The 13034-nt window shown below is 44.8% G+C and overlaps 1 protein-coding gene across 14 annotated transcripts in view; it reads left to right on the forward strand.

Annotated features, from left to right (window-relative positions):
• PTPRF (protein tyrosine phosphatase receptor type F) overlaps nucleotides 1–10281 on the forward strand; it is a 915542-nt gene extending 905261 nt beyond the window's left edge. For all 14 annotated transcript variants that reach the window (XM_060231649.1, XM_060231648.1, XM_060231653.1 and 11 more), the window contains 3 exons: nucleotides 194–329; nucleotides 2227–2844; nucleotides 9346–10281. In XM_060231649.1, coding sequence (XP_060087632.1) covers nucleotides 194–329; nucleotides 2227–2295 — 205 coding nt within the window. In that variant the 3' untranslated portion in view covers nucleotides 2296–2844; nucleotides 9346–10281. The remainder of the gene's footprint in view (nucleotides 1–193; nucleotides 330–2226; nucleotides 2845–9345) is intronic.
• Nucleotides 10282–13034: the final 2753 nt, after the last annotated feature.

The raw sequence follows: 13034 nt of genomic DNA on the forward strand, positions 1-13034 counted from the left end.
GGTAGGTGAATGAGACTCTTTGTCTTCTATGTTGAGAGGAGGACAGTTCTGTATCTCATGAAGCTAAGCATGTGAGAGGATGATAGCTCGTACTGAGAGGTGTCAGCATATGGAAGCACTTCATGTCTATGATCTCTTGGACCATCTGCTCTTTGTGGGTGAACCTTTACCTTCCTTTCTTCCTTGTGTGCAGTGCGGGGGTCGGCCGCACTGGAGTGTTCATCACATTAAGCATTGTACTGGAGCGCATGCGCTATGAGGGCGTGGTTGACATGTTCCAGACTGTGAAGACCTTGAGGACACAGCGACCAGCCATGGTGCAGACAGAGGTACATCCATCTTCTAAACGGTTTGCTGCATCACTCTTCCCATGGTGCTTGGCTAGGGTTTTGCACTTGAGCACCAGCTAGGCATGACTGAACCAAAGCCCCAGCTTCCACTTGCTTTCACATTAGTGAAGGAGAAGAGCTGTAATTAGGCTATATTTCATATAACATATACTATGCAGACACCAGTTTGCCACACTGTCTTCCCAGACATAAATTTGGCAGTCAACTACAGTTGCAGCAAGCATCTGTCACACAAGATACCAATGGCACTTTCTATAGCATGTAAGAGACTTTAATAGAGGAAAACATTTGATTTGGTCAAGAGCTGTTCTAGTGGAACTTTACAGCTTCTTTGCTGTCAGTATCCTCTCTTTGATTTATGCCCCACTGTGGGACAAAATGATAGTCCCAAATAGTTGTCAGTGGAAATGTGGAAAATATTGTATTAACATCAGCTGTTATCTGAAGTATGTTCACATGTTCTGCAGTAGGCTGCTTCTCGGAGCATTTTACTACTGCAAGAATTTCTGTAACTAGTTTAAAGCACTGCAGGGAGTCTCATATTCTTCCTAGAGAAAATACTGCTGGAAAAGCAACTTTAGCAGTAGGGAATGTGAGACGTGAGCTTCAAACCATCCCACCATCTGTGCTAACAACCAGGAGGGGACAGACAGGGGGATATAATTGTACTGTGCAAGGAACAGCACCAGCACACATTTGTACAAGTTATCATCTGGAACCTTGATGCTGTCTTAGTTCAGCATGAAGGCAGCCTGAATACCACTTCACTTTGATGATATAAAGTGCCAAATGGAAAGGCCAGGTCAGGACCTGACCCGCAGTTTAACCACAATGGAGGGCAACCAGGTGGATTCTGCACCATATGGGGAAGCAAAGTACTGAACATTTTGATGATATCAAAGTTGCTTTCCAACCAACTGTAGCCCCTATTACAAATGGTCTGCCACTGCAGAAGATGAGTAGGAAGGAGGAGTTGTCTTGTTTGCTGAAGACAACAGGCTGCTTCTTACTTAGAACTGAATACAGAATCTGATCCTGTTATTTGCTTATCCTATAGCCTGGACAATCTGGTATCCTATAGGTCTCTTTGCACAGTACAAGAGTATCAGAGATCTCTTTCCCAGTAGCTGAAAGTAGATTGAAGGGAATGAGGGGAAAGTGGGAAGATCTCTTGTTTTGTCTTCTGTCCTGCAAATACTCCACCTCCATGCTGTAGCCAGGGTCTCAGGAAACTAGAGCCAGTTTGGTGTAGTGGTTAAGAGTGGTGGACTCTAATCTGGAGAACCAGGTTTGATTCCCCACTCCTTCACATGTAGCCAGCTGGGTGACCTTGGGTCAGTCACAGTTCTCTCAAAGCTGTTCTCTCAAGAGCAGTTCTCTCTGAGTTCTCTCATCCCCACCTATTTCATATGGATCTGTCTGTTGTGGGGAGAGGAAGGGAAGGAGGCTGTAAGCTGCTCTGAGATTACAAGTGAAGGGCAGGGTATAAATCCGACTCTACTTCTATAAGACTACTGCCAGACTACTGTTGATAGTAAGCTTGAAGAGATCCAAAATGTTCAGTACTTGGCTTCCTCATATGGTGAAGTATCCACCTGGTTGCCATTCATTGTGGCTCAGCTGGAGATCAGGCCCCAACCTGGCCTTTTTGTTTGGCACTGAGACAGTGAACCAAAGGCACCCCTGTCTAAGGCCTGGCCTGTTATTGTCTAGTCATGCCCTTTTACAGTAATGGCTTTCTTGCAGTAGTTTGGGGAGGGGTGAGGTACAGAATATAGTCTGCATGCTTACCTTTTAATTCCCTGCAGCAGGATGGAAGTAGTGAGCTGCTGAGGCTCCTTTAGAGGCTTCCTGCTAATCCTTTCTTCTTCTCCAGGACCAGTACCAGCTGTGCTACCGGGCTGCACTGGAGTACCTTGGCAGCTTTGATCACTATGCAACGTAACTGGCACTTTTGGCCAGTTGCAGCAGGAATGTCCAAGAGCAGAGACGGGTTCTTCCCAGCCAGCCGCCCATTCGTTAGTCCTTCTGTGCAGATAATGCTGCTGCCGCCACAACAGCCTCCCCACAACATACCAATTCTGACCACAGTATTTAAGAAGGTTGCCACAGCGCCAAAGGTGGGACCAGCTTCTAGAGTGTTTCAGATCATCAGATGACTATCTCTTAATGCCCCCACTCCTCCTCCTCTTCCTCCTTCTGATAACATTTCATTGTGAGGGTCACTGGGTGGATGGAATGGGATCTTTTATATATGTAAAATAGTTAACTAGTCTTTTTATATCTTTTCTTTTTTTAATTCCTTTGCAAGTCTTAAAAGTTTTGCTCAGGCAAAACAGGAGAAAGGAGGTGATGGGGTTTTAATTTCCTTTTGCTCCCCTCCCCCCCATACTTCCTTTGGCTTCATCATGTTGGCACTGCCCATTTTCGGGCAGCCCCAGTTTAATGTTAATGGCTGACTGACAGCTCTGGGACCTCTTTGATCTTCATCGTGGTCTCTGTGCAGTCCCACGCATGGGTTTTCTGCCTGAAAACTAACCCGACCTCGGAGAATTCAAAGCTAACCTAGGCGCTTATTTTGGCACACATTCCCTCTCGGTCTGGGGAGGAGGCATCCACTGCGCATGCCTGGAGCGAGGGGAAGGCGCTCCACCCACCCAGTTTCTTCTTAACCGCTGTTTGGATTAGACCTACCTCGTTGCGTCTCCTCAACCTCCTTGCATTTTTCTTCAATTCTTCTCCAATGACCTCTTCTTCTTCATCATCTTCGACTGGTATCGTTATAAAAAAAAATACTATCTTCTTTACTTTTGCCCCTTCCCTCCCCCAGGCGTATGGAAGGGAAGGACCCCAAAACAACTTTTAAAAAGTGCGTCCGGTGTTTGGACCAAAATTCCCTCAACCAATGGACACTCTTTGAGCTTATTTTGTTTGGGGGAGGCCCACAGGATCGACACCTGTGCTCATTGTAGCCAGTTTGGAAAACAGGCCAAAAAGCATTGTGCTGCTCGACTCAAAAGCCATCTTCTGGAATCTTCGCTGTGGCCTGTAATGCCCCATGATTCTGGGTCTCATACTTCGCCACCTTCCCTCACTCCACAAAGGGACGTGGTTCGATCGGCAGCTTCCATGGCATCGGCTCCCAGTAAGCATAAGTCTGGAAAACATACCAAGAAATTTGACGACTCCAAGAAAAAACACCGATTGGAACGGTGTTTCTAAACGTCTTCCAAACGTCACTCAAATTTGACTCCGAAATCCACAACAAAGACTGACCGTAAGTCCTCGGATTTGAGACCCTCCGACCATACCATGGCATCGACCTCGCACTCGCCGGCTACATTTGCCTCGGCTACGGTATCGACAGCACCAACTGTTCCAGTGGAACTCTCAACTTCCACTGATGTCATAACCGACAAGGTCATCCATATCCAATCCCAGTCTCCATCTGTCCACGAATCCCTACCAGAAGACATTCTTGCTACTGAATCCTTGGAAGCATTGCCTCGACTTCGAGGTCAACGAGCTAACCTCCTTGGTGTTCACTCATTCTGGGAAGTGTCGGTGCCTTGCACCTTCAAGGATTCAGCTTTCTCTCCGCTATATCGAGAGTCCAACTCAAGCCCATGATAGTCGTCTTTCTAGATCCTCACTACATGGCCCACCAACACACAAAGATCTGTCCACACAAATCTATACTGACCCACGGTCTCCAAGCCGACGCAGGGATTGTTATTATTACTACAGTCCATCACGGTCCAGATCACCTCTGTTCCCACGTTGGTACCAGCACTATAGGTTTTCTAGATCACCATCCCATGACCTCCATTGACCTCAGTACCGTGAGGAACCCCACCAGCCTCGGTACAGTGAGGAAGTCTACCAACCTAGGTACCGTGAACCTCGGTACCATGAGGAAATTTACCACCCTCGATACCATGAAGGTTCATCTCCTCATCGACCCCGACATTACAGTCAGGATTCAAAACCACTATCACCGGCACCTTCAATGTCTGCTCTCTCAGTTCCATTGAAACAGCAGATGGACCAACCTGACCAACCTACCCTTCCGGGTAAGGCTATATAGCTGCCGACCAAGCCCTTACACGACCGCTCTATGACTCCCATGAATGTTCCTGAGGATTCTGAAGCAGAACACTCCGATTCATCTCAATCTGCAGCATCCACAACAGCATCACCTGTTTCCAATATTACGAAACCGGCCAATCTCTCACCATCCGAAGGATCCAAGGCCTACTTAGACCTGCTTACCAATACGGCAAATACTCTCAATATAAAACTCACTACTGATTTACCGAGAGTATCAGATGTGGTCCATGATCTAGTCCATTCGGACTTACCTGCAGGCTCCTTCCTCCCAGTGCTCCCTGTTCACCTGGAAGGCCTAAAAGAGGCTTGGGATAAGCCCACGTCAGTTCCACTTACATCTAAAAGGATCAAATCCTTATATAAAATTCATGCACTGGATTCTAAATTCTTATTTAATCATCCTGCTCCCAACTCCATGATTGTGTACTCCTCATCAGAGTCCAAACAAACACGTCATCCAGTCCCACCTGAGAAGGAGGGAAAGAAACTTGACACCTTAGGAAGAAAAATTTACTCCCTCTCTACTGCCACCTCTAAAATACATAATTATTTGGCATATTTTTCGGCCTACATCTTTAATTTGACATCCCAACTTACTACACTAGTTCCGTCTTTGCCTGACTCTGCACAGAAACAAGCATCACAACTCCTGCAAGAGCTTTCCAGAGTTAGCAAACAACAGATTAACTCAGTTCATCATGCTGTGGCTTGCTCATCCAGAACCATGACCACATCCATCATCTTGCGCCGCCATGCCTAGCTTCGATCCTCCTCACTGCAGCCAGACATCAAATTTAAAATTGAAGACCTACCCTTTGATGGTCAGGGCCTTTTTAATGCTACAACTGATGACCACCCGCTATGACAATAGAAAAAGAGCTAGGAGATTGGGAGTCAGTCAACAACAGAGTCTGGAATAACAACAACCTAATCGGCAGAGAGTCTGGAAACCATCCTATTATAAACGTCCCCACTCACCAAAACAGGCTGACTATTGGAAGCGCAAAGCTCCACCCACTAAGCAACCCTTCCATCAACGGCCTCGTACACAGACCACAAAGAAGGCGACTCCCACTTCAAAACAGTCTCTTTGACTTCCTCATACCATCTCCTCTTCAACCACAACATCTATCCAGCATCACAAGACTGCTTCCTTTTTACCCCATGTGGGAATCCGTAACATCAGATTCCTGGGTCCTGGCGATAATCCACAGGGGCTACACCATAGAGTTCGATTCACCCCTGAGGCTCCATCGATTCATACGTACTCCTCCATCCCTCCCACTTCAAAAAGAGATCTCCACCTTGCTGGACAAAGCAGCCATAGAACCAGTTCCTCCACAGTTCCATCACACAGGGTTCTATTCCCGTTATTTCCTAGTTCCAAAGATAGATGGAGGACAACGTCCAATCCTTGACCTTTGCAAGCTCAATCGCCATGTACAGTACAAAAAATTCCGCATGATTACCCTGCAGTCTGTTCTCCCGTTGATCCCAAAAGATGCTTGGATGGCGTTGATAGACCTTCAAGACTCCTACTTCCACCTTACCATCAACCATCACCACAGAAGATTCTTGAGGTTTGCCATCGGGGACCAACACTACCAATTCCGCTCCCTTCCCTTCAGTCTATCAACCACACCAAGAGTCTTCACAAAGTGTATGGCGATGGTGGGGGTGACGCTTTGCCTACAAAAAAAAAAACCTCCATATATCCTTACATCATTTAGCCGACAGACTTTGCTCCTGTGGAGCAAATACCCCTGACTCAATCCAGCATATATTGCTTGATTGTTCTTTATACCATAACCTCCGTAAAGATTTATTTGGCAAGCTTTCTTTTTCTCCAGATTTGTCTATACTGCCACCCTGTTATTATTTATTGAGTGATACTGAGGGGGTGGTTAGTGAGGCTGTGGCAAAATTTCTGGCTGACATCCTTAAATTTAATTCTGACCATGTTTGAATGCATCTGTAAGCTCGGTTTTATCTTGATTTTATCTCCAATGTTTAAATTTTTATATTCTGTGTATTTTTATCTGATTCTATTATGCCATTAAAGGTTTGGTATGGTATGGTCCTTACATAGACGACTGGCTCATTGTGGCCCAATCCAAAGAGCAACTTCAGAAAGACATCTCAACCACTCTGTCTCTCCTGTCTTCATTGGGTCTTCAGGTCAACTTGACAAAGTCCAACCTGATCCCAACACAGGACATTCAATTCATAGGTGCATGCCTATCCACGGTATCCCACAAGGGCTACCTCCCTGCAGACAGGGCCCACTGCATTCAGTCTCTGGCCGTTACCATCATATCACATCCTACCCAAACAGCCTTCATTTTTCAGCACACGCTGGGACTTATGGCTGCCACAACCTCTGTCCTGTGCTTTGCGAGACTCCACATAAAACCTCTACAATTATGGTTTGTACGGACGTTCCGCCTGCACCAACACCACCAAATGACTTTACTCACCGTTCCACACCACATTCTTTCATCTCTCAAATGGTGTAAAATGAAACATCTTCTGGTGGGAATGCCATTCCTAAGATCACCCCCGTCGGCCATTGTCATGACTGATGCCTCGAGGTGGGGTTGGGGAGCCCACTTCGGAACCCTAACGGTACAAGGGCAGTGGACAGACTACGAGAAATCTCTACATATCAACTGCCTAGAACTCTTGGCGGTCCACAGAGCAGTCAAGTCATTTCTACCGTCCCTTCACGGTCTGCACATCCAGGTCACCTCAGACAACATGGCAACCATGTTTTATATCAATCGTCAGGGAGGCACTGCCTCTGTCCAACTTTGCAGATAGTCCTTATCCTTCTGGCATTGGAGCATTGCTCACAACATATTCCTCACAGCTGTACACCTGCTGGGAATCCAGATTGTTCAAGCGGATGCACTAAGTCGTCACCTTGTGAATAACCACGAATGGACCCTCAACCGCAATTATCTTCTGACAGTCTTCAGGACATTCAGGGTTCCAACCATAGATGTCTTTGCCTCTCCTGACAACGTTCAATGCCCACGTTTTTACACTCGGGGCCCTCCATCCACACAATCTGCGGAAGATGACTTCCTCCACTCGTGGTCAGGATCACTCCACTACCTATTCCCTCCGATCCCACTGATAACGAGAACTCTTCAGAAAATCAAACTGGATCGAACCAACTGCATCCTCATCACTCCCTGGTGGCCCCGCCAACCATGGTTCACCACCTTTCTTCTTCTGTCAAACAATGTGTTTCATTGCTTTCCCCAAGTTTGGGATTTAATCTCTCAACAGGACAGCAAAGTCCTGCACCACGACCCAGGACTTCTATGATTGACTGCCTGGAAAATCAGTTTTTAGACTTCTCACCAGAAGTCCGATGTGTCCTCCTCAATGCCAGAAAGCCCTCTACTAGAAAATCCTATTCACAAAAGTGGAAGCACTTTTCGTCATAAGCTGCTTAACACAACTTTCTTCCTGAATCGTCCTCTATGGCCCAAATTCTGTCATACACCTTGTCTCTATCCAACTCCGGGCTGGCCTACTCTTCTCTAAAGGTCCACTTGGCCGCTATTTCAGCCATTCATCCACACGTTGAAGGACACACTGTCTTCTCTCACTCCACTACAAAAGCCTTCCTAAAGGGCATTCTGCATCTTCACCCTACCATTCACCAACTGCAACCCACATGGAGTTTATCTCTTGTCCTAAGCCAGTTGATGAAACCCCCATTTGAGCCGATGGCATCCATTCCACTGCATCTATTGTCTTGGAAGACGGCGTTGCTGGTGGCACTCACATCTGGCAGGAGAGCCAGTGACATTTGTGCTTTTCGGACGGACCCCCCATACACTATCTTCCACCATGACAGAGTGATGCTACGCCCTGACCCTACTTTCCTGCCAAAAGCAGTTTCACCTTAACACCTGAGGAAGTCGACCACACTGCCTTCCTTTTTTCAAAAACCCAGTGATGTCGGACAATGGACCCTACATAACCTTGATGTACGTAGGGCCCTTACGTTCTACATTGACAGGACTCGTCCCTTCCGCAAGGACTGTAGACTTTTTGTAGCCTATGGAACACATAAACAGGGCTACAAAATCTCAACCCAGAGATTTTCAAAGTGGGTTGTGGCTGCAATTGTTTTATGTTACCAACGGGCTAAACAACCCGTACCTGAACACTGGTGAGCTCATTCCACCTGAGCCGTATCCACATCATCAGCCTTCTGTAAAGGTGTACCGATGGAGGACATCTGTGCCGCTGCGGTCTGGTCTTCTCCATCCACGTTTGCCACGCACTACGCCCTAGACGTTCGTGCATGGCATGACGTATCCTTTGGGCAGGCTGTGCTTCACTCCATTTTTGACTGATGCCTCCAGCTCCATGCCCTGTAAGTACAATATTTCATATCATTGTATGCATTCTTAACATGTGTTCTTTTATTACAGAACCTGCACCCACCTACCATGCACTCCAGCTTACCAGTCACCCATGTGTGGGACTGCACAGAGACCACGATGAAGATAAACAGGTTGCTTACCTGTAACTGATGATCTTCGAGTGGTCATCTGTGCAGTCACACACGCCCGCCCAGCCTTCCCCGCTACTCATTTATTCTTCTTTCTACCTAAATTTTTTCTCTATACAGTGGTTAGAAGAAACTGGGTGGGTGGAGTGCCTTCCCCTCACTCCAGGCATGTGCAGTGGATGCCTGCTCCCCAGATCAAGAGGGAATGCGTGCCAAAATAAACGCCTAAGTTAGCTTTGAATTCTCCGAGGTCGGTTTCGTTTCCAGGCGGAAAACTCATGTGTGTGACTGCACAGATGACCACTCGAAGATCATCAGTTGCAGGTAAGCAACCTGTTTTTCCCTTTTCAGTCTCTGTAGAGCATTCATTTGCACAGAGCTGTAGCCAACCTAATGATTATTCCTAAAGCCTTCTTTTCTATAGGTCTGTCTATTCAGTGGGACTCTAGCAAGTAGCAGATGCTTGGTCCTATTGACATGTGTCCAGTGACCTTATATTTGTCAGCAGATCCTATGTAAACTTTCCATATTGAGGAGAGACCCGCTGCCCTGGGAGGCTCTCTTATTAAGATGGGGAATATTTTGTGACAGCATTGTCATTCCCCAGCTTCCCAAGAGGGACCTGACCACAGACATACATTTATTTAATCCTTTCCATGTCAATAGCATCCTGAGGCATGGTTGCCTAGGCAACTGTGGCCAGCCAAGTACGTCAGAGCATCTTACAAAGTGAAAGAGCACAACTATGGGAAGTCCAGCTTTCCTGCACAAAACCCCCGGAATGGGGATGCCTTGGTTATTGGGGAGGGGAGGGGAAATGGGGTTTTTCAGGTAAGGGAATCTATTCTCAGAGGCTGGATGTAGCTATAATTTCTGCTATCCTGTAAACATTTTAAAATCATTAGAATACTGTATTTTCCACTATGACAGGATGGTCTAATAAACCAATGTGGCAAGACTACTGGACTTAATTTAATGGTACTATATATTAATGCTCCTTTTTATTTCGCACTAAAGGCAGGGAGATTACAGCCTTCTCCCAGGTGCATAGTTCTATAAAGGTGGTGGAAAGGTTTCTAACTGTATTATCCAATGTATCCAAACTGCATTGAAATCAACAATCCCAGGTTGGTGAGGATGGAGAGAACATTCATTTTTACCTTGTGGAAGCATAGTGCTGTAGGGGTCACTGTTGTATACAGTCTGTTTTCTATTTGTTAATAAAAATCTACAGCATCATTGCATAATTCTTGATGTTAATAAATTTGAATAATCGGGTTTCCTACATTTTGGTTTGGCTGTCTTGTTTATTGTGCAGTTAGCAGATAAAACTGTAATCCCCACTGAAAGAAGTCTAAAGAGCCAGAGTTTTGTGGAAGTGATCTCTACCTGTCTTTGCAGCAAAGAGCAGAATGAGAATAAGAAATAAGGTTCTTTGAAAGAGACAGTCTCTTGTTGTAGCTACTCACAAAGAGAAGAAGTGGTTAGGGCTGGTCATCCTGTAATAGACAAGACAGTCCTTGAATCATACCAGCAATGGTCATTCAGCTATTAAGACAGCTTTCCTACATTGATACTAGAACAAAGTTTGAGTCCTGTGGCACCTTTGAGTTTAATTCTGAGAAGCTTTTATGTGCATGCACACTTCATCAGCTATAAAGACACTCTGCTTCTGCTAGGACAGCAAGGAAACACAACTATATCAACATGTCTCATATGGACAGGTAGGTTGGCTGGCTTCTCATCATGAAACACCACTTCCTCAATGAAGGAAATTTATTACTTTCCTTGAGAGATCTCCCACACTCTGTTAGTGTGCTAAAGTATGTGAAGTGGATATGTGCTCAAATAACATAGAACTACTTAAGGGACTCGAAGATCACCACATGCAGGCTCTTTTGCAGGGTCTTCCATATACGGAGTATCACAAATCAGTCTGTGTTACACATGGACTTTATTATATCAAAAGCAGAACAAAGAAGCCAACAAGACATGATATAAGATACAGGGAATGGTTTTGTATAAGAGAGATTTCACTGAGGCTGGGGATTAAAAATAAAACTTCTTTCACATGTTTAGTCAAGGCATTGTTTAGGAACAAATTGATTCTTTGTACTTGCAATTGTTGTTCAGATGCTAATGCAGGATTTTGAAACAGATAATCCATAGAAACGTTCTCCTCAACTAAATTTACTGATGAACAATTTATTGCTATAGTTCTTGGACCTATCAAACGAAAGAGGGATCACAGTATAATAACCAACATTATTAGTGGAGAGGCTATACCAAAGCTTAATGTTTTGACTTGAGTTCCTGTTTACCTCCTGGATTGGTGCCTCATTTAGAAAGTATTTTGGAATTCCATAAAGGTTTGGTTTGCATATTATGGAGATTTGTGCTTGAAGAAGATTTGGAACACCAGCTGTTCAAAGATCCAGATGCTACGTCCCACAAGAATTGATTTAGCATGAATCTTCTGGGACAGAGAATTTATGAAGAGGAGTACCCTGTGGGAACCCTCATCAATTTATTTCTCTTTATAGAGATTTTTTGAGAGACTGCTCCATACTTTGAAAGAAGTTAAAAGACTGCAGCACATGCTGATAGATTTTGCTTGTATTTTTGAACTTCTGCTGAGTTTGTAAATTGTCTGAGAGCTAATTTACCATATATTATTTAAATAACAATAGATATATAATGTAGTTATAGTTCTTGGACCAACAGATGCACTAACCTTAGATTATTTCTCCTCTTCTGTTAGCCCCTCATCCATTTAATACGTTATTGTCAACTACCAATTTCAGCTGACTCTCTGCAATTTTTTTTCACCTCTGGAACATGAAATGCACATACAGAAGAATGCTCTGGAGAACCCAGAAGTGTGTTTTCCTCACTCCTGAGTAACAGCTATTAGCCTGCCCACCCCCACCCCCGTGTCAGGAATAACAAAGAACAGAGAACATGATAGAAAGGACATCCCATCCTCCCCCTACAGGCCCTCTTTTTCATTCTGTTTCAACTCCCCCCCCCCCCTGCTTCCTATTTATCCACACCTTTTCCTGTTGCCTGTCTATTTTTTCCTTCTCCTATTCCCCCACCCCCACTGTCCACTCTGCCTTTAGTTTTGCTTCCTTCACTCCCCCCACAGTTGTCCCTGTCCTCTCCTGGCTCTTCCCTTCCCCAAAGCCCCTCTCTTCTCCAGTCCCTGAGTCCAGGTTCTAGCTCCCTTTACATCCAAATGGGATTAAATAAACACAAAATCATTTTGGAAATTCTGAGCTCTCTCAAGACTATCTTGTGAGATTTTGGCTGCCATACTGGATCTCCCATTTGAATTCCATTTTCAGTAGTTTGCATAAAAGGAACAACCAAGCAGTGCAAAAGCGCCCCTCTGTGGAGGGAATCATGGATGGCTGACAGTTTCAATCTTACTGGGCTAATATTAGCAATTAAGTGCTGGTACTCCACCTTCTCAGTCAGCTAAACAGGACCAACTCTCCTGGCTTCTCCTACAGTACCAATAGATATTATGCTTGATCTTTGGATTTTGTTCTGCTATCCCAGCAGTTAGACACTGTCTCAAATGAGACTTCACTAAAGTCCTGTCCTGACTAGAAATACCCCCATTCAGTTAGCTGTGGATTATCATTTTCTTTCTTGGCAAATCAGTGGTTGGAATTGATTGATCTAATTGTTGAAATGTTTATCATAAATTATGAAATGCCATTTTGTTACTGTGCTTCGGCTAATGCAATCAAAAGTGGCAGCTTCCTTCAAAAGCAGGATCATATTGCTGATGTGTTCAATGCAAACACTAAAAAACTGATATAAAGGAAAAAATGAACTGCAAATCTATTTACCTTCTTATTAAAGAAGGACATGGAAATGGATTTATTTATTTTATTTATCAGATTTATATCCCGCCCTCCCCCGACAGGCTCAGGGCAGCTAACAACAGTTTAAAAACATTAGCAGTTTACAAACATATTAAAATTAGATCTATAACAACATTTCCATATATATTAAAAATCCGAGATGGC

The sequence above is a fragment of the Heteronotia binoei genome, chromosome 2 (genome assembly GCF_032191835.1).
Source record: "Heteronotia binoei isolate CCM8104 ecotype False Entrance Well chromosome 2, APGP_CSIRO_Hbin_v1, whole genome shotgun sequence".
Taxonomy (NCBI): domain Eukaryota; kingdom Metazoa; phylum Chordata; class Lepidosauria; order Squamata; family Gekkonidae; genus Heteronotia; species Heteronotia binoei.